This window comes from Lathamus discolor, chromosome 5, assembly GCF_037157495.1.
Source record: "Lathamus discolor isolate bLatDis1 chromosome 5, bLatDis1.hap1, whole genome shotgun sequence".
NCBI lineage: Eukaryota > Metazoa > Chordata > Aves > Psittaciformes > Psittacidae > Lathamus > Lathamus discolor.
Window position 1 is genome coordinate 86,425,634 of NC_088888.1, and position 22,349 is coordinate 86,447,982.

The 22,349-nt window shown below is 35.6% G+C and overlaps 1 protein-coding gene across 7 annotated transcripts in view; it reads left to right on the top strand.

Annotated features, from left to right (window-relative positions):
- Window positions 1-22,349, top strand: part of HMGCLL1 (3-hydroxy-3-methylglutaryl-CoA lyase like 1) — an 81,555-nt gene that overhangs the window by 24,852 nt on the left and 34,354 nt on the right. For 5 of the 7 annotated variants that reach the window (XM_065679161.1, XM_065679157.1, XM_065679160.1 and 2 more), the window contains 5 exons: window positions 2,680-2,757; window positions 3,818-3,925; window positions 8,772-8,867; window positions 10,710-10,858; window positions 22,078-22,141. In XM_065679161.1, coding sequence (XP_065535233.1) covers window positions 8,772-8,867; window positions 10,710-10,858; window positions 22,078-22,141 — 309 coding nt within the window. In that variant the 5' untranslated portion in view covers window positions 2,680-2,757; window positions 3,818-3,925. Of the gene's footprint in view, window positions 1-2,679; window positions 2,758-3,817; window positions 3,926-8,771; window positions 8,868-10,709; window positions 11,065-22,077; window positions 22,142-22,349 lie in introns of those variants that run through there. The other 2 variants (XM_065679158.1, XM_065679162.1) reach the window with 2 other exon arrangements.

The window sequence follows — 22,349 nt, forward strand, 5'->3', positions numbered from 1 at the left end:
AGACCTCCCAAAAAAGCAGGGGGTTTCTGTTTTCTTCCCAGCAACTTTGTCCAGTATGTATCTCCAGTGTCTTGGAAGAATGTCCTAACAGCTAGTTACTGAGCATTTATAGGACAGATGAGATTAAAGTGAACAGATACTCCTTTACTCCTCTGATTCAACTTGGACCACAGAATAGAAAAATGCTAGTCATCTTAGCAGAAGATGGTACATGCACTCTATAGTTTGTAATTTGTTTCTGAGTTTTATCCAGTGATTATACACTGTAAAATGCATGAATAATACATAGGGGCCTGAATCTAGGTATTCTGCCTCTCTTGTTATCTGAGGTTCATCAGTGCAGCACAGGAGAAATTATTAGTTATGCTGGGGAGAAGGATGATCGGAACAGAGCAATCAATGTGCTCTAGGTGAAACTAGATGAAATTCAATGCAAAGAAAGACTATTCTAGACTTAGAGCTGGAGTCCAAGCAAGATGTTTACTCTAAGCTGTCATCTTGAAAAATGTAAGGATTTGTCTGTAGTACTGCCTTGATTTTCCACTGTGTGGCCCTTGTGAGAGTCATCCTCTCCATGGTAATCAGTGTTGTTTTCAAGAACAGTGAATTCAAGTTGGGGCTGCTTAGTGGACAGGAAGACTATAGAGAAAATGAGGAGGTGAGAGGCCTGGACTATGGCTCAAAGAGGTTGTAGGCTTGTTACATCACAGATGGAGAATAAGAATGAATACCTGAATGCCATTCTGCAGTGTCCCTTCCAAACTTGTCCCCTGTGAAATCCAAGGGCTGCAAACACCCCTATGAATGGCTGTGTGAATGTGCTGTAGCTGTGTCAACTGTTCTGTAAAGACAGGTACAGATCTCTGATTACAGAAGAAGTTTTACCACAGTAAGAACTGAATAGGATTTACAGGATTTGGCCTAGAACTTGAATATTTTTGCCACCAAAGTTTTATATACATTTTTCATGCTCTAAATTAAGCTTTGGTTCGCATAATCTATTTTACCTCCTTCCTCACCACCACGCCACACCACTCCCCTCCCCCCCCCCCCTCTGCCCCCAGTCACAGTTTTACTCATAGTGCAGCTGGGGCATTTGTCTTGTAACAAGAAGGATCTGATAATCATGAAATAACCCAGATTTATGCCCGTAGTGCTGAAGCAGTGCCGTATTTGTGAAAATAACTTAGGAGAAACAATATGCAGCAGATGTGAAGGTTTTACCTTCACATTTAAGTAGGTTTATACTGTCAGTGAGTGTGGGCTTAGTACAGCCTGACAGTTTTAACTTACCAGATGTTCTATGTGATCAAATAGATACTATACAGCTGTTTCCCATTCTTTCTACTGGGCTCAGATAAATACAAAGTAAATGTTCTGGAATATGTTTACTGTATTTTGGCTAGTGGTGCAGAGAACATACTTTTATCTGTAGGCACCAGTAATGCAGGGAGAAACCAAAGGTGCTGCAGGAAGTCTCATTTTCTGTTACTGTGAGGAAAAATCAGCAGCCATTTGATTAAAAGAACTTTGATACTAGCTGGGGAGGGATGAAACATAGGTTTTTCATTTTTTGTGGATGATGTGAGATTAATCGCCATATTTATGCACTGCAAAAAGTGACTTCTGATCTCTGGGCAAGCTGTGACTCTGCAGGCTGGAGCCGTCCCCCTGGGCTGACTGTCATTCTTCCAGTGGTGTTTAACTCTCAGGGGAATTGGTGGGTGCAGTGGGAGCAGCCATCCCATAGGTAGCTAAACTAATCCCAGCATGGGCTATCAGCACTGGAATGGAGACCTGTCTTCTTCTCTGGACACAGGCAACTTGCCCCAGCTGGCCATTTGATGTGTTTTTTAAGATGTGAAGCTTCTGGGGGTCAGTCTAAGCAACTACTCTCAACTGTATCAGGTCTTAAAGGCCCAGGTTACATGAACTGCCATGCCTGTCAACTTAATTCAATAACAGAGCAGCTAAATAATAAAAAGCAAAGTTTCATTTCCCTTCACCTGCTTTTCTGCTTGTTTCTCTTTGCTCCCCCTCCAACTCCCTGTGCTCTCTTTAGCCCTTTGACCTTACTGTTGCCTTCCTTCCCTCCTGTCACTTCCAGACTCCTGCCTTTTTACACCTGGGAAAGTCTTCTTCTTGTCCAGGGGCCTTCCTTGTTCTCCTTTAAATCCTTCTTTAAAGCCATCATCCTCAGGCAGAGGATTTACTTTCATCTTTCATTAATAATCTCTTCAATATTTCTTGGCTGCTCTGTTATTTTGGATTTATAGTCTAGTCTTGCAAATGTTTGCAGGCAAGTAACTGTTCAGTTAAATTGAGAACATTCAGGTAGAAGTTTGGAGGACCGAGTTGTTCATTGATAAGCTTTTTGAAATGGGAATATTTCTCACTCTGTAAAACACAGTGTTCATTTATGATTATACATTGTTATAATAAACATTTGTGGCTTCAGAGGAGCACTGGGACATGCACATGGATAACTTTGGCTTTTAACTTCTATTCCCTAACTCAAGGTGCAGAACATGTTCTCACAGATTTTTAAAGGCCATGAGCAAACTTTACGTTGACGATATGACTTTATACTCAGAATCATATGAGAAGACAGGTACAAGCTATACCTTTGATCTTGGTGACCTTCATTGTTTTGTGTTTCAGTATTGATTTTTCTTTCAGGAATCTCAAGCATCTGGACTGCCTGCGTACATAAAGATTGTAGAAGTTGGGCCAAGGGATGGATTACAAAATGAAAAGGTAATTTTCATCTGGGTTTTTTTGTGTGTGTGTGTGTTGTTTGTTGGTTTGTGTGTGTGTGTTTTGTGATATGGATATCAATGTTATTTTCATTGTGTAAAACGTACATGCTGCTAATCATGTTTTTTCTATTATGTACTATAAATATATTTATTTCTTTTATATTAATAACGTTCATATATTAGAATAAAAGTATATTACTATGTAGGCAGGTGTTAAATAATATAATTTCTTTCTATCCTTGGTTAACTAGCCTTTCTGTTACTCAACTGCCATATGTTATTCTGGAATTTGTCTTGTCAGTCATGACACGTGTCATGACATAATTGGTAATGCAATGAAACACTGGCTATCTTCATAGTAGTTCAAGCTTCCTTCTTCATCTTCACTTCTTTCATGCTGGAAGTGCTACTATAGTAGGAATAGTACAATAGGTTTTGTCATGCTTCCTCCTGAACAGGCATAGAGAAAAAGAAATTGCTGTTTTGATTTTGATATTATTTGTCTGAAGTGTGGTAGGGAAGCATGGAAGAAGATTAAAAGAGACTGTAAAATAGGGTACACATATCAAAACAGTCATCTGTTTCCACAAACAGGAGGATAGGTGAATAGTTTTGCATATATTGGTGTGCTGATATCAAAGATGTTAGTAGTATTAAGAGAATGGAATTATTCTGTCTCAGCTCTAGAGCTTTTTTCCCTCCGTTTTTCTCTGGTTGGACTATTCTGTGTTACTATTTTCTTTGTTGCTTCTTTGCTAGGTTGGTGTTTGGTTACTAAGAATTAGTGAGGCCAGATCTATAACCTGTTACAGTGGTTATAAAAGTGCTTCCTCATTCTTTTGTGGTGGACAAAAAAGGGAGTAGGATCATGTATACTGCCTGATGCTTTCCTTATGCAGTAGCTTCCTACTATCAGGAAACACTACAGTTATCATATAGTATATGAGTATAGTTCATTATTTTAAAAAATATGATTGTTTATGTAGTGATAACATTTCATTTACAAAAGTTTCTTACTGAATGAAATACTGTACTATAGTTTGTCTCCATGTCCATAGGTGATAGTCCCAACTGATATCAAAATTGAGTTAATCAACCGGCTTTCCAAAACAGGCCTTCCTGCAATAGAAGTGACCAGTTTTGTTTCATCCAAATGGGTGCCTCAGGTATGTAAAATCATCACCATTCAGAATTATTTCACTTTATGTTTAAATGCCGTTACATGCAGTGGAGTTTTCCAGTAGAACTTAGCCTGTATAATTATACAAGAATCAGATACTGTTGTCAGACACAATTTAGGCAGCTTTCAAGTTTTTGTGCTTTTATTTAGGTTGGTTGAAGTTGGGATAATTGTTAAAAAGCAGTCAAAATTGAAAAAGAGCCAGTAAGCTGTACAGAAAGCTGCTTAAATCCGTAACTTAGCAGCAGCAAGAGGAGTTTGCTCCAGAAGAGAAGGGGAAAAGCCAAGCATGGTAACAAGGGAGCCAAGACTGTAGCTTTGTTGACTAAAGGGCAGTCCAGCAGTCTGTGAGAGCAGTGCAAATCTAGTGAGGGTAACCAGGGCAGCCGAGAGTACACACAGGTGAGTTCACAGTGATGCAGTAGGTCCCAGGTTAAGCTGGGAAGTCAAGTCTGGTAGACATAGTCACAATCCAGTCAATAATGTACATGGCAAAGCGTAGGCTTGGCTCTTGCTCTGCAGCTGCGTTATTTCTCAGGCAGGGAAGGAGCATGAGAGTGTCTCAGCTTAAAAGTTGCTATGAAGTTGAGTGGAAGGGGAGGGAAGGCCATGTTAAGACTCCTTAACAGAGCTGTTTTGGGGAGCCTTTGCTGATCCACTTTCCAGCTTTTTTTGATGAGCTCCAAGGCTCATTGAAGCTTCTCAAGTTGCTGTCTTACCAGTGAGCTGGTCTGGAGTGCAGGAAGCTAAACTCTTCAGCGGGGAGCACTGCTGGCCTGATCAACAGAAATGCTAGGAGTACAACTTGTCATGATTACTACATAGGGTATATGTGTGTATATGTGCAAGGGACAGTAGTAAATGGGGAGTGAAAGAATTGGTCACAGGATGCTGAAAGAGGTTAAGAGGTGTGGGGATGATAGATCAAAATTGTGAGTAAAGGGCAGCTGGGATAGAGGATACTGATTGTACCTATAGGGATAAAGATTTGAAAATATGAAGCAGTTGGGATGCAGAGTACTGAGTTTAAGTATCCAGATGAAGGGCATTGAGGCTGATCTCTGGGAAATAGTCATGGTGGAGGGGACTTCTTGTGGAAGCAACACAAGTTCAGAGATCCAGAGTAGGAAAACCTAGATGCTTGTGCAAACTGCATAAACTTTCTGCGAGTGCTCCCTAGCACCAAACCAAGAGAGCAGACTCCACAGGCCTGTGGAGTTGTGTGGACTACTGTGGAAGCTTCAGTCTGTCCTGAAACCAAACACCCATTTTTGAATGTCTGCTGTACTTGGTACATTTCTGTGTATCTATCCACAATGTTGTCCTCCTTTTTGAGTTTGCTCATAAAAGGGCAATGACTTTTTGCAATTAATAATACAGAGAAAATACAGTCAATGATAATGTTGTACTGTGGAATGGAAACAGAGAAAGTACTCGTGCATTATATTTTGCTGTTTATATCTGTAAACATTGTTATAACTAAGGAGTTTGAATGATGATGCATCATTAATATAACTTAATGTTGTTCCTACCTTTTTTCTACTCTTCCAAGGACAAATTGTCATTGATGTAAACAAGAAAGGTAGAAAACCTTTCTTTTTTCTTTTGTTCTTTTTCCTTAAATGAAATTTCATTTTCCACATTTAAAAGTGTGTTTGGAAGATCTAAATCTGGGACTTTCATATATGTAGCAGTAGTTAGGCACATTAATTATTTTGCAGATCTAATGCTCTGTCAGCCAGCCATACTGAGTTTTGATGAGTCATGATAATTTTTTCATTATTTTTCCAAAGTTAATTTTTACACATGGTACAATTCAGCAGAAATCCTAACCTTTCTGAAGTCACTAGCAAAACTCCATTGGCACTCAGGGTGGCAGATTTTCATTTGAGATTTAACACTTAGCCCTGAAGTATATACTCTGTAGCTCCTGTTTGTGCAAACTTAATTATTCCCTGCAAGTAAGAAAATAAGTCAGTACTTGTCTGTATAATTTAAACTGATTTTCAAGAAATTACATGTTTGTTTGCACAGAAACATTTAAGTACTTATATGTTTAGTAAGGACTGTGCAAGTTATTTATATAATAAAGCATGAAATTAATTGGAGAAAATACTTTGATTTTTAACATTGTTTATTGCACATCTTTTGTCCAAATATATATAAAGTTTGTCTGTTTTAAACTGAGAATACATCCTGGGCCTGGACTATATTCCTCTGGGAAAAACAGTAAAAGCATATTTTTTCTTACTCATGAATTAGCAGAGCAAACTGTTCAGCACTCTGAGGACTCTGATTTATTTCAGTGTTCTTGGGATCACTAAGGAAGGGTCTAAAGAAAGGATGATAGGAAAAGCAAAGAGAACAATGCAGAATTTCTTTGGTGTTGATGTAGGGGCAATGATACTGTGTCCTTTAAAAGTGACTAGGCTAAGTTTTTCCAAGTGCCATCAAACTTTGGCAGTTACAGCAGCAGAGAATAATATAGGTTTTTAAATGTTACAAGAAAAAGTCTAAAGCAAAGGTGGATTTCTTCCTTTCTAGTTTAATTATTTCCTTTTCCTGTGAGCCATTAGGAGTACCAAATTTAGCAGAGGTTTGTCAGTTTTGGAAAAAAATGAATAGTCTTTTCTTATCTTAAATTCATGTCTGAATACTTTATCTTAATGGCTTAATTTGTGTTTAAAATGTTTTTTATTTAAAAGATAAGATTGTGTTGCTTTGATAGTGAATGCAGTCTCGACTTTGTCTTTTCTTTGCTCCTTTTTTCTTTTCATAGGTCATGGGAATAGAATTCATGGTTATGTTTAGATCATTCATTCACTTATTTCTTTTTTTAGTATTTTAAAGCTCTTTTATGGTTTCCCATCCACTGTTTTTCTTGGCACAGATTTTTTTACTGAAAAAAGCTAAAAAGAAAAAGTTCTACAGTAGCGAGGTGCCATATAAAACAGGATCCCACACCTATAACCTAAATGGCCAAAAATTATAAATACCTACCATTAGAAAGCTTATTTTTAAAGAAATTTGGAAAATAAAATATTTTATTACAATTTGAAACCTTATAACATGCAATATGTGTTAAAATGGGATTTTACTTACAGGAAAAATAGTAGTGGGACAAATGTAATACGTATAATGTTATTTGGATCTGGCAGCTTTATACTGTGGCAGCTTTATACTGTGGCAGCTTTATACTGGTTAAAAAAGTGTCATTTTTGTTTTTTAATGTATTTTAAGTCAGGCTATAATTTCAAAGTGTGGAATTAGTTCTAGCATTTACCGTGTAATTAATCATTTGGTTTCAAACATTGTTCCTTGCCCTGAGAAATGTAGATATTCTTTTCATTAAATTAAGGAATGAAAAAATGTTCATAAAAAACTAAGGCATTTACCAATGTTTTTTGTGAGGCTATCAGATGTATTAGGTGGTCATACTGATTTAGTTTATGTAGAAGCAATTACAAAAAGTTGATTTGTGCCATCACTTGTTTCCTGATGAGAAATGAGTTGTGTCTGGCTGTAAGGCACTTTACATACCACACACCCACTTCCTTAAAGAGACATGTTGAGTTTATATTTAAGGAGACATACATGGATTTTTCTGATATTTTTAATCCATTCATTTTTGTAGTAGGAAACCAGTGACAGGAAGATTTCAGGTTGCCAGTAGTACTGTCACTTAATAATCTGGTATAATTTAATAACACATATTTAGAATTGGGGTCCTGCAAAGTTATCAATAAAGTATCAATTGAGAGTAAGGAGTAACAAAAGCTTTGTAGTTCATATATCTTTTCATACAGTACCCCTCAAATGACTTTTCATCAGTGTGGATAGAAATCCAATTTAATATTGCTTGCTTGGAAGATTTGCTTTTATGAGAGCTGATCTAAAAAGCTTTTAAAATACACTATTAATTTTTTTTAAACTCAAAATCTGTAAAACATTAAATAAGAGGGAAATGTTTTATCAACTGTATTGTTTCTAGGCATTGCTACCATTAAAATAATACTAACTTTTACACCACTTCTTTCAAGAAAACGTACTTGTCTAAATAATCTATAGTTTATTACATGAATAAGACTTTGATCCCTTTTCTTGATTAGTATATGGAGTATATTTAATCTTCAGTGAGAAAAGTGCAGGAATATTTTAAAAAGGCAAAGTTTCTTTTGTGAGGGGAGACAAGAAAACAAATGCTTGAATAAAGAAGTGGTCTTCTTTTGGAAAAAAGAAATAATCTGAGTATATTAAAATGTTACATGACACAGAGAGCTGGATTTTGCCATATTTTTAAGGATAGACTTGTGATTAGTCTTTTCAAATATGCTGATAAGAGTATTGAGTAATTCGGGTTCACTTATGCTTAAAGATTATGAGGTCTCATTTATTAGAGTGCTGACATTTTCAAGATTTAGATAATTTTAAAATGTCAGTTATTCCGTTAATTCCACCTATTGAGTCAGTTAAATTAAGTGTAAATTTGCAATAATAGTTGATGATCAGCATGATTGCAAGTCTGTCAATTTATGATGCAAATGATCTTTTTACAGGTACGTGTAACCAAACCCACTTTTGAAATCTTCACCCCAGTTCTGTATTCATATAGAACTGGAAAGCTTACAACTTAACCTTTTGAGTATTGACTCAAATGTTAAGAAATAAAAAAAAGAATGCTTGTAAACATCCATTTAACCCCTTCACTGCTATACTTTTTGTTAGAACTATATTCCTAATGAAGGCAAAAGCATAGTCTAAGCCAATTTCTGCTTATCTGTGTAAAATCGGAAAATAACTCCTGGTCAATACAAATTGTTTGTATATGTCAGATGGCAGATCATAAAGAAGTAATGATGGGCATTGAACGGCATCCTGGAGTCCAGTATCCTGTTCTTACGCCTAATCTTCAAGGTTTTCATGCTGCTGTAAGTGCCTTCATAAATGTCCACAACTGCATCTTTCATGTTTCAGATACTTTCTGTTCTGCAACATAAGTTAGTTATTTAATGTCATGTAACCTGTCCTGTTAGAACTAAACTATAGCTTTTTAAATTAAAAACTCTGTTTTCATTGTGAAAAATGGGCAAAATCATGATGTTCTATATATTTATATTTTAATGGAAGTATTGATCAGTCTTTTTAAGTTCCTATAAATGATGCTTGTGTATAAAGAGGAAGACAGTTCCTTCTCCTTCTTTGATTTGTTGGAAATGTTTCTGAAGAATGTCTTTTATTGGAAGGTAGTGATGAAGGAGGATGGAGTCACTTAAATGAAAATATTCTATAGGAATGTATTAGATTTCTTAAATGATGCACTTAATTTCTGTAGGGATTAAAAGTTTAATTTTTTTCAGTTCATTATATATATTCAATAGTTCAATAACTATTCAAAATTATAGACTCAAAACTGTTTGGAATTGCAAAAATGGAGCAGTTCAGTCTTCTTAAAACATACATTCACACATTGCTAGTCACATCTTTACACTTTTTTGTTTTCTGAAAATTTTTCATGCTTCTATGCTTTAGTCTTGATATAGGACAAGCCATGTTTGGAAAGCATACTGCTTGATGGACATCTGTGATATAGTCTATTATTCAGTTCCTATACTACATATAAAATCTTTCTTAAAACAAAATTCTCTACATAGGCAAGTTAGCTATCAATATGCAGATTGATAGTGCCACAACTTCGCAATAGTAGCTTGTATCTGTAATATCTGTATCTGTATTATATCTGTATGTATTAAATCTGCTATATCTCTATACTGTATTTAGTGATATGATGAAAGGAAAACAAGGCAATCATAGTTGTAGGTGATTGCTGAGTTCTTTTTTGCTGCTGGGTTGTTTTTTTTATTTCTCTCTATTTGAAAGGCTATTTGTTTCTGTAAGTATTGCTGAAGCTTGGGCGTTATCCTGCAGAAGCAGAGTATAGGGAAAAGCTCCATTCCTTTTCATAGAACAAGAATATTCTCACTAGGGAATGAGAATTAATGAATTGGCTATTCTCCTAAGGTTAAATGTTGGGTTCTTCTATCATTTGGCTTTCAGCATTCCAGTTTGCCTCATGTTGTTAGCTGATTTTACTGAGTATGGAGGTACTGAGTACAAGCTCAGGTTAATTGCCTCTTCAGTGAAGTCACCACATTTACACATTTTCTAGACTGGTATTTGCTCTGAGACTTTTTCTCAGCAGACTCTCGCATACACATTTTCCATATGATTCGTATTGACTATGACACCAAGACCAGTGGAGGCCTTGATCCTAGAGCTGGCTCTAACAAGGCAATCCCTGTTGGTTATTGTTGCTGCTCTAGGCACATGCAGGCACAGAGCTTTCCTAAGCATGAGAATGACTTCCTGGCATTCATAAGGAACAGGGTTTGTACAGAGGATAAATATTTCAGAGTTGTTATGTGATCTTTTCCTTTTCTGAAAAATTAATGCAAGTATCAATCATTGTTATTTTTATAGTTGGTTCATGCGATTTCCTTTTGTAATACCTTAATCATTTATCACCTTAAAAATATGTTTTCCTAGTTGCTAAGAAAAGGAAGGAAATGTACCATAGTGAAGGAACTCAAAATTTAATTCAATCTGGTTCTATGCAATAGATTTAAAAATAATTGGAATTAAATGTATGTTTTAGGTATGGATTATGTACTTATAATGTACTTAAAATTCTAGAATGTCTTCCAGAATAAAGTGCTTAACAAACTCTTTTAATTTAATGTTATGATTCAGTTTTATTGAAATGTATTTTTCAGATTGCAGCGGGGGCCACAGAAGTCTCAGTATTTGGTGCAGCATCTGAAACATTTAGCAAAATGAATATTAATTGTTCAATTGAAGAAAGCATAGAAAAATTTGAAGATGTTGCTAAATCTGCAAGGAATATGAATATTCCAGTGCGTGGGTAAATATAAAGATTCTTAAGTAATACAGAGCTGTTGGAGTTGCTGTTACAGGAGGCATTTGTACAGTAGGAAATAATAATACAAAATTTTTACATTTTAGATGTATTGAAATAATAGTCTTTATTGTGGTTTTCGTTTTGTTTTTAGGGTTTGTTTCATGTTTTTTTTTACAGTTACATATATTTAGTAATTTTTCTCTGTGTTTGATAAGTACTAATAGTGACTAGCTTTTTCTAGAAATTTAATTAAATAAGCTGTGTGTATAAACATACCCAGTTTATTACACAAATGTATTCTTACTTTTGTCATCATTGATGACAGAATAAAGTTTATTTTGTGCTGCTCAGAATTCATAACACTATTGTCTGCATCTTAGAAAAATACCCTGCACGCTTTTATTTTATTACATTATTGATAATATATCACTTCATACACCATAAAATCAAGGTATACATTTACTCCTAAGAAAAAAAAATATTCTTGATATAAGTTATTTGGAAAACTTCAGGTGTTGAAATGTTTGGAGCCTCTAGTGCATGAAACTGGAATTGTCCAATATTCATCTTTCTCTAGAGTACCTTCTTTTAAACTTGAAATGATCCTGAACGTTACTCACTCTTGAATATTCATTTCATGTCCATTTTCCTTTACATTACACAGAGCTACTTATCTAAGATTATTTGTGAAGTTCCGTGTGAATTCAAAAAGGCTCACATAGTTTCAAAATGAAACTCAACAATGAGATTCCTTGAGGATTGCTAGTAATGCATACTACATCATGCTCAGGAAATACCTGGACTTGAAAGCAGGTAGTGGTAGATAGCTCAGAAGCAAAGTCTAGGAATACTGGGATCTCCCTTTCCTTCAGAAATAGGTAATCCTACTGCTCACTGTCTGCACAATAATGTGGTAGTTTGAGCATTTCCTGTGAGAGAGAGGCCTGACTTGTAGTTACACCTCCCTCCCAGAGGATCACAGAGTAACAGAACGGGTTAGATTGAGAGGGCCCTCTGGAGGTCATCTTGTCCAACCCAAGGATTTTAACAGACGCGTAAGGATAGTTTACAAATGCTTGGGTCCTTTTTCCCTAGCCTGGTTATAAGTTTTGTATGGAAAATCACTGAATCAAAAAGTAAGGAGTTTCACTGTATTAAGAAACAGTAACTTGTACCAGAGCTTAAATTCTTTAGCTTCTAATCTGTCAGGCAGAGTCAAGGTTTGCCTTCCTGACCAAATTCTAAGAGGTTTGTTGTGCAGAAGGTCCCCACTGTTTGCCACATTTTTCTGATACTAACTTCTGAGAACATAACTATGGGTGTCAACAAATGGACTTTACAACTGCTTCAGAACATGTAAACCGCAGGTGAAAAAGAAATCCCTGTGGTGTACTCTAGATCAATGTTGGAGCTTCCTATGTCACCTTACCTTCTGTCCACTAGTTTTCACATGTTTAGGGAAGTGGCAAGCTTCTGGTTTTTCTTTTTCCCACAGATTGTATGTCTAAGGCATTTGTAACAAGCCAGTGGCAGTTATTGTGGCACTTAAACACTGATGTGACAGAAATCACTGTTTCCATGATAGCATTCTACAACATTCCCATATATTTGTTGTCTGTAATCTGATGAACTCTGTGGCAGGTGTTTTTTCTGCATACGGCAGAAAAAAATGATAAAGCAGCAGTATGAGAAGGCATGTACAGAGAAGTAGGAGGCAGAAAATGGTCATACAGAAGCAGAGCACACACACAAACAAAATAATATTTTAATTATTAATAAGAAAAAGAAGGAAAACAACACAAGGACATACAAAGAGAGAACTATCAAGAACCAGGTAATAAAGCAAACAGAAAAAACAGTAGCACAGAGGTGAAAAGAAATGGAATGAGGTGATAAAAATTTATAAAAACTCAAAGAAAATACAGTCAGATTATGTTTTAAAAGTGCTTTGTGCACCCAGAACAAAGATCTGTAATTTCACTTCAGCATGCGCACCCTAGCAAACTTCACAGAGTACATGCAGGATAATTTTATCAAGTCTGTTGTGCCATGTGCAGTATGTTACGCAATGCTTCAACAGTGGACTACGTAATATCAGATACGCTACACAGTGAACAGATTCGAAGTCATGAATGAAAGTGATATAAGTTCACTTCAGCTATACCTTTCTTCCTTAGGCTTACAGTTGTAAGAAAAGTGAATCATTCAGAAATCGTAAGCCGTTGACAAAATCATTTGATTTGTGGGATTATAACCAAGTAAAGAATCCAATTAGAGAGGATAAGTATATTGAAGAGAAACTACATCTATATTTATGTGTAGCTATCTTCATTGCATGATATTAGCTTGGGAACTTATTTGTCCAGTGAAAATTAGAGGTTGAGGCATGAGGAGATAAGATGCAGGATTAACATTACACTTCAATGAATCAAAAATTTTAGGAGAGGACTCGTTGGTATTTGTTGCTGGTATATCAGGGGGATCTAACATAACCCAAAAATGAAGTAGCTTATCTGCTAAAAATCTGACAAAGATCTAAATTGCAGAATATGGAGCCTTATTTCTTAACAAAAAAAGGAACTAAGGTAATAATCCTGACTATCTAAACCATCCACTGAACATGGATTTAAGTATACGAAAATATTGGAAAGAAAGTTTTGAGCATGTTTCAAGTTAGAAGATAAAAGAGAACTAGTTAACACAATCTGTTTAGACTTTGAATGCACTTTAAAAAAATCCCTCACAGGGGGATTCTGAGGAGGCAAAATAGTACTTAATGAGAAATAAAATGTTTCTGTGGATCAAGTATTAGCCCCTTGTAATTTATGTAAATAACAATAGATATAAAAAAAGTATTATTAGGCTTTGTGCTGGAAGGTAACACAAAATAAAGCTGTGGACTGTATGGACAAGGATTTGTATTCTCTGCACTGAGAATCAGTGTTTTGTTTTTAATCACCCTCTTAAGAGATTGGCTGCTTTTGAAGAAGCATGGCCAAAACCTTCAGCCTTCGCTCAAGCAAGCTTCCCAGGGCTACACGTTTTGGCTTCTAATAAAAATTTTGTAGGCTAAATATTTTGCTTTAATTACTTAGGTAATAAAAATATTAATATGCATAAATTGTATTTATATTAATTTCAATACAGATATTGTTTCCTTTCTAAAGCACTATTATTGTGTAAAGTTTTATTTATTTGCAGGAAATGGGTAATTTAGTGCCTTGCCCTAAGTCCTTATGTGTGCAGTTGAAAAATACTTCCAAAAATAATTTTAAGGGGTTCAAATTTTATTTCCTATTTTTACTGGCAATTTAGAATTTATGTAGTGAGCATAAATCATTGGCAATCCTTGAATCTTACGAAAAATGTACTCAAACAGTTGAAACTAAACTTTAAGCCTTTGCATGTCTTAGTGTTGCTACAGCTGCACTAACATTGACTCGATCATCATGCAGAAGATTTATGTTGTCAGCTGTCACATCTAAAATCTGTAGCACAGTACACAGTTTTCGAAATGTTTCCTAAACTAGTTCAAATGTTTATGAAATCTCGTGCATAGTCTTAGAAGTTATACTATTTATTATCATCATGAAGGGTTTTTTTCATTTTTTTTACGTGCATAAGAACTTTACAATAGCATCTCTCTGACACAGTCTGTGAAGACATTCACCCAAATCGGTTATAAACTGTATGGTCAACTAATTACTACGATGCATACTTCATGTCATTTGAAATGACTGCTAGTTTTAGAACTGCATAATTCAGGTACTATTAAAAATATCACATCCTTTTCATTGATTAAAAATGAAGTCTAACAGACAGGAGTGGTAAAAAACCTGTGACAAATGCTAATTGTAAGTAGTCACTTGGATTCTGTTTTAATTTAAATGTAATTGTAATGTACAGATAAAGAAAATGTTAAGTAAATTCTGGTTAAGCTAGAGTATTCCAAGTTAATGTATTCCAAAATTTAATGAGATGCAGAAATTGCAATTAGTACAATAGAGTAATATGGGAGTATTACTCCCTACAATAGTATGGGAGTAAGGATTGGGTTTTCCTTTTTTCCACAAATGATACTTCATTACATACTTCATGTCCTGTGACAGTGGGATGAAGTCAGACTATCTCCCTCTTAAATATTCAGCTTTGTATAGGACAGTCTTAGTCCTAATAAAAATTAGCTGGGAATAGAAGAGCTGAAAGCTTGTTGATTTTGTTTTTCGGTTGGGTTTTTGGTTTTTTGGGTGTTTTTTTTTTCCCTACTAAAACACACTTGAGCATGACCGCCAATTAAAAACTCTATGTCTCAGTCCTGAAAAATTGTCATTTGAATAGCCCTTTTGAGGCCATTTGGACTATTTGCATGTGCAAATCTGAATGTACGTGCAAATCTGAATGTTTGGTATTAGAAAAACAGATGCAAATGTTTATTGTAAAATAACTCTAGAAGCATTTCCTTACCAAGCTGCTGCTTCATAAATTATATTATGTGTAATCACACATTAATTTAAACTGGTGTATGTAATACCTTTGTTTATAGTGCTATGTCTTTTAAGAAGCAGCAATATGGTGAAATTCATGATACTTAAAAGCATATTGAAATGTGTCAATATTTGGTTTATATCTGTGTTTATATCCAATTCAAATACTGGTTGATATATTTGAAATATAGCAAGATTTTTTCCTATGACAAGTAGATATCAAACAAACAATTGTATATAATATTATTACTACCTTTTATATTATGTTAAATAAAGGTTACAGGTTACAATATATATAATTTCTTGTTGACTGTAGGACATAATTGTCATTTTACTTTCATGCTAATACACAAGGTAAGACACAAAATAATGGAAAGCTAAAAAGAAAGAGTTGATTTTAGTTATCTTTATTTTGTGCTAGTGATGTTTGGATTTATTTAAAAAAAAAATAATCCAGAAAACAAATGTCAAAAAACATATCAATTTTATTTTAGAATATTTTGTAAGAAGTCATTTCAGAAACTAATATGAAGTCTATTTTGTTTATCAAGAAACATCCTAATTATCTGAAACTTCTGGTTATCAAGAAAAATCTGATCATTATAATTCAGTTCAATAATACTCTTTTATTTTATTACAGCTCATCATAACTAGCTTAATTCAGGATATTTGGATGGCTTTACAATAGCATATTTTATACACCTAACTAAAAGTGCCATGAGATTAAGTTTTGCAGGAATCGATACAGTTTAAAGCTGCGCATGTTTCACAAACACAGAAACTTTGAACTCATACTTTCTGGTATTCTGGAGTACTAAAGGCTGGAGTACACATGTTTTTTCATATTGCTTTAAACCCCCATTTTTAGACTACATTGTGTAGTTTAGCATAGTCTCGATAATATTGATAATAGGATGATTTATACCATTATCACTTCTTTAGATAGTAAAACCAGTTTAACACCTTAATGTCACTGTAACTGAGCCCATATTTGGTATTATGGGAACAACAAAATATAGATGAACATTTAATAGGCTTGGAAACAACACGTTTTAGTATGTGAATGGTAAACAAATCTACAGGGTTGCATGGTCTTAAACCAGCTGGTCACAGTCCCCTGGAGAGGTTTGAGAAGCCGGAGACTTCAGGGATGTGGGGACTTGGTGCATTTCTCTGTACTGGGGACAGATTAAGGAAAGGATGTAAAAGCCATTGTACTAACTATCATACTAGATGATTGCATGATGTAAGAGGAGAGATTTTCCTTAGGAATAATTTTATACCAAACTTTACCCATTTTTTTGTACTGCAGATAGAAAATATTATTAGCAGGCCAGAAGAAGAGCTGCTTTAAATAAAAATAAAAATGAAAAGAAAGGGGATACCTGTGAAAAAGAAAAATGATCCCTGTTTCTTCTCGAAATGTTGGTATGAAATTATGAAGTAACAATACAATGTGTTTGCTGGTATGTTACTGATTGGTCCATTAATAATTTGATATAATTATTAGAAGTGGTCCTTCATTATAGTACAAAACAACATTATAGTACAAAATAGTTTTATTCTGGTTCTAGACAAATTATTTTCTAGAACATAGTTCAGAATTTAATGTTGTTTTCTGGACATTCTAAAAATAGGAAACATCATTACTATAGGATTCACTTTGAAGAGCATATATGTGACTTGCAACTGGGCACTAAATACATGGAGAGATATTTGCTTGCCTTTTTTTTTTTTTTTTTAATGTGGAAAAAAAAAAATAAAATCCTGGCCTTATTTACACATTTAAACTTGGCTTGGTGATTCTGTTTCTGGAAGAATCTTCTTTCCCTCTTCTTTTTATTTCCGCTCTTCTTACAGTAAAGATTGTCTGGTTTTTAACAAATGGCTTCCTTTGCAAAGAGACAGAATATATCAATCTTAATAATGTGAATTTGCCAAATGATAGGCATATACATTTTAGCACGAACATCCAATAAAAATAAATACATCTGCAGCGAACATGGTAAATTATATGCGAACTTACACTATAATAATAAACAGGAAACAGCAGCATCTGAGTCTGCAACTGGCTTCTCAGGAGGCTTCATGCTTCCAGCTGTGGTAGCAGCTGTGGATCTGGCTCTGGAACGCTTGCTGAAACAAGCTGACAAAGGGCTGATTACAACATGGAGTTCAGTTTCTGCTTAGATTCATTTTCCTTTTAACACACTTCGGTTATGAAATGTTTGCTCATTTAGCCTGTTTGTGGTTTTATATCCTGCACTTCACAGTCATTGGGCTGGTGTGGTGATTATCACCATTCCTAGTGACCTTGATCGTGGGGACCTTATACTGTCTATACCATTTGTGGAATATTGCGATTTGGTTTTGGCTTACTTGAAGAAATTGAAAACTTTCTTCCTCTTCCTTCTCCCTCCCCATCCCCAGAGGCTGTTCAGCATTTTTGTCCAAAATATTACACAGTAAAGTTTTGGGGGTTTATTTTTTTAATTGTTTTTATATACATAGAAAACAGTTTAGGAGAAGACCAAACAATACTCACCTGCAGTGCAGAACAGGCAAGAGACTGGATAAACTGCCAGGTGAAATAAGTAGAGAACTTCTTTTTATCATGTTTTGTTAAAGGGAGGAATTCTGATTTCACTGAACCTGAGTGAGCAAAACAGCATTTACTCCTGTTCCTAAAGCAGCTGTATAGATATGATCACTTATTGCAGGTCCTTGTTTCCACCTCTGGTTGCATGGGCTCTTTTGTTGATTGCATGCTGAAGATGCAGTTAAGCTACTAACATATCTGGCCTTGATTCAGCAAAGATTTAAGCACATACTTAGAATTAAACACTTCCATTGCAGAGTCTGCTTTGTGAACTTCCAGATACTTGCTTCTGCTCTTGTACTGTCGGGTGTCTCTGGTGAATATCCTGAGACCAAGAGAGTCTTTTCCATTACAAAGTCTTTTTGTCTTTCAGTTCTGCCATCTTTTTAGAAAACAGCTGTATTCTCCAACTTAATTGAATCCCCAAATTAAATCCCAGTTGCCTCTGTAACTCATGGCTCAAACTCTTCCCTCTTTTTCCCTCTGCTGCTTTTCCTCACATAGGATCTTGGTTTTTCTGTTAAGGAAAAATAGATACAGTATGCTCTTCCCTCTGTCACTGTCTTCTTCCTCTCCCCTAATCCTTTCTCTTTCTCCTCCGCTGTCAAAACAGCAGGAGTTTCTTGTCTACTTGCCATCTCTACCCCTTTCACTTGGCCAAATGACCCCATGTTCTGTTCTTCCTCTTTCTTTTTTCCCTCCCTTATTCTCTTAACCTCGCACTGTCCTCTGACTCTTTTCCACTGCAATATAAGTAAGCGTTTGCCTCTTAAAAATTGCACCTTTAACCCTACTTGGTACTTCATATCATATTTCATCGCCCGTCTTTTCTACATTCCTAAGTTCATTGAAGGCGCTGTTTATAATTACTCTCTGGAGACCTTTCTGTGGTTCCCTCCTGTAACTCCTACACTTTGGCTTCTGTTCCTTGCTTGCAACTGCAACAGCTCTCACCAAACTCCCTGATGACAAGATCTCAGAAACAGTAGTCTTATCCTCATTCTTCTTGACCTGTCGGTAGTGTTTGCTGCGGTTGACCAGACTCTTCTTTAAACTTATGTCTTTTGTTGCTTTCTGTGGTTCTGTCTTGTTAGCTTTCTTCTTTCTAAGTAGTTCTTCAGCATGTTCGTCAAAGTTGTCCCCCATTTTGAGGGGGTATGGGTGAAGATCTTGGGACCCTGCTTTGGCTGATTCTGTTGTGCTTTTAATGCCTTATGAGTTATTACATACACAAAAAAGAAATGTAACAGCCAAACGTATCTGTAGATAACAGATCTACTTTTCTTCTCAAATTGTTTCCTCTGACTTAAGCTTATTAATTTCGAACCACAAAAATGTAATTACAAAGCATCCCACCTGGTGCTGCCTTAAGTCTAGATGTCTTGACAGTGCTCAGGCTGGACACATAATTATCTTTCCTTTTTCACAGACATGCATATTTTCTCCTTTCATGTAGTGTGTCTGTACCCCTGCTAGCTGTGCTCAGCCCTTCCCTGCATGTTCCAGCTTGCATTACTTTTTCTACAGATTACTCAGATTGTATCTCTTGTGTCCAATAAGAATATAGCAAGACCTTCTCAAATGGAATTAATACTTTTAATCCTCTATTAAAAATGTTGTCCTGATACATTTTTGGAGTGTATTTTACTCTTTACAGCCTCATTTTAAGCATTTCACTTTCTTTGTTGTCATCAGCTGAGTCCCATTTCTAGTGCTCCTGTCCTTTGTCCATGGATTCCCTGTGGGGTTTTTTGTATTGACAGTACTGAGAAATTTATACTGTTATCACCACATCTCCATTTTTTATGCCAATACATTAAATGAATTAGATAAAATTCTGACAAGCTCATCCTTGATGAACTCTGCTGAAAAACAGTTCTTTCACAGGACTTTGTTCTCTCCCTGGTAGGAAGATCTTTACCTGTCACATTCCTTCAGTAATCCTCATTTTCTCCGGTTTAATATTGAATATCAGATACCAAGATAGATTATATCTATCATATTTTCCTTGTTTAAAATGTCAGTCTAGTTGCAACAGTGTAAGCATGCGGAGAGTTCATAATCTCAAACAGATTTGTACGGTATAGTAGGCAGATTCCTCAGGTCACCACATACTTTCATACCCCAGCAAGCCCAGCTGAATTATGTGAGCTCAGGCAAGTTTCTGCTCACTGGTGTGAACCACAGGGAGTATTCCCTTGTTCTCTAGATACCTTTTGGCCTGCTTTTACTTTTGTTCACCCTACTCAATTCCAGATGTCATTCATGCCACTTTATCACTACCAAATGCACGTCTTCTTGATCTAACATATGTAGCCTCTAGGAACATGTAAAGATATATGTAATTAAAGGGAACATGTGCGGATACTCACTGTATGTTTTGCATTTACTTTGTATGTAGTACTGTTCTTACTTCATAATAAGTGCTGTGGCTGATGTTGCAAAATAATTTCAGTAAAAGTCTGTGTATTCACTACCTCTAGGTGCTGTATGATTATGTAAAAAGCAGTCCTTTGGGTCTGAAAGTTTTCATGCTTGGTTTCTTTTGAAAAACTGTGTATGCATTAAAAATTAGGGAAATTATCCTGAATTGTTTTTGAGTTATGTGTCACTGAAAAGCAGGGCAGTGTTTAACTGTTAACAGTAGCTGCTTTTTTAATCTTTAATGTAGATAAGAAAATTTAGGATTTTGAAACTTAAACAGTGGCATCTAAACTGGGGGTGACATTTAATGAAGTCTGTGGCCAAGTTTCAAAAACCTGTTTTTCATAATGACATACGGATAATTGAAATCATGCCTAGTAGGCATCTGGACTAAAATTATGAGCAGGATGTAATGGACCCAACCACTTTTGTGGCAACAAAATTAATTTGCATTTCTTTGTCAGGGCTAATCAAGTTCTCCTTGAGGTCAAATTTAGCTTCATTCTTATTGCTACTTCCAGTGTGCCAACACCATACCTTCATGTAAAGGATGGGATATATTCTGTGCATTAAATTGTTGACTTTTTTTTTGTCACTATTTGGTTTTGCCTATTATGCATCCTAATTTCACATTCTGTCAGTTTCTCTTTCAACTGCAAAGAAATAATACATACTTTACGCTACAGACCTTGACTACATACAAACTAGCATTGGTTCAATCCCATTTATGTTATACAGTGTATAATTTTGCATTATATTCTTCAGTGTTGAGGGAAGGGGAATGATAGGGGATTGATGAAGGCTCTCATTCTATTAAGCAGTTGAGCCACCTCCCACTAGAACTGGGGCTCTGCCTGCCTCCGAATCTGTTGTCAATCCCTTTTATTTTGAGTTTCAATGGCTGTTTCTAGTTAGTTTAGTCCTATTCCTAATCAATTTAAGATAAACAATTAGAAGTTTAATTGGAATTTCGTGACTCTTAATTGTCATTAAAAAAGGGAAATTTAAACCAAATTCTATGGTAACACAGCATTAGGACTCGGCAATGGAGGCTCGATTGTGGCTTTTGAGTTTTGAGCTTTGTGAAGCCAACAGCTGCTGAGAGACACAGTCTGGCTTCTCAGTTTCTTCTTTTCCCAAAGTGTACCTGCACTACAGCTTGCAATGGAGCTGTGATTCTTCTGGGAGACTGGGACAGAAATACCAGTACAGAGGGAGAGGCTGAAAGCTACCCTGTTCACCACAATTCTAATGACTTATGAGATGATGGGGTTGTTATAAATTGCTTGGGTCCATGTGTTTCTCTCTTAAGATCTGGATAGCTAGTGCAAGGAAGAAAGTGGTATTTTCCTCTGAATACCTAGTGTGGGCCAGGCAAGGCAAAACTTGAGCTGGTTCTTAGAACTGCAGAAGGAAATGCCAAGAAAAACTCAAGTCTCCTGCAGCAGCGTTAGGTTGGCTGCATTACCAGTCCTTTACAACTTGTGACATACATTATGCATAAAGAAAACTATAAATCTGTCCTATGTTTTAAAACAAAAATGGATAAACCTTGTATTTTCATCTGATGTAATTCTAACTTTTCATTCAAATCTTTATTGACTGGATTAAATATTCAAAATTATCTTTAATCTTTTTTGTTTTAATGTAGCATGGAGAGGCACAGATGTGCATCTGTAAAACAGAACTATCCTTGTGTGTTCTTTTTATTGTAGGTATGTGTCATGTGCATTGGGATGCCCATATGAAGGAAACATCATACCAGCTAAAGTGGCAGAAGTAAGAGTGAACTTCTGAGTTGTCTTTTTAATGAATCAAAAATACATTTTAAGATGTCTATAAGTAATGTTCTCTACTTAATCCTAAAAGATCTTTAATGGACAAAATTTAAGGAAAACAAACACAAAATATAGCTAATGCTAAAACTGGGTGCATAACTTCACTGGACCAGATGCAGTGACATCTGAGGAAAATGGTATATTTTGAA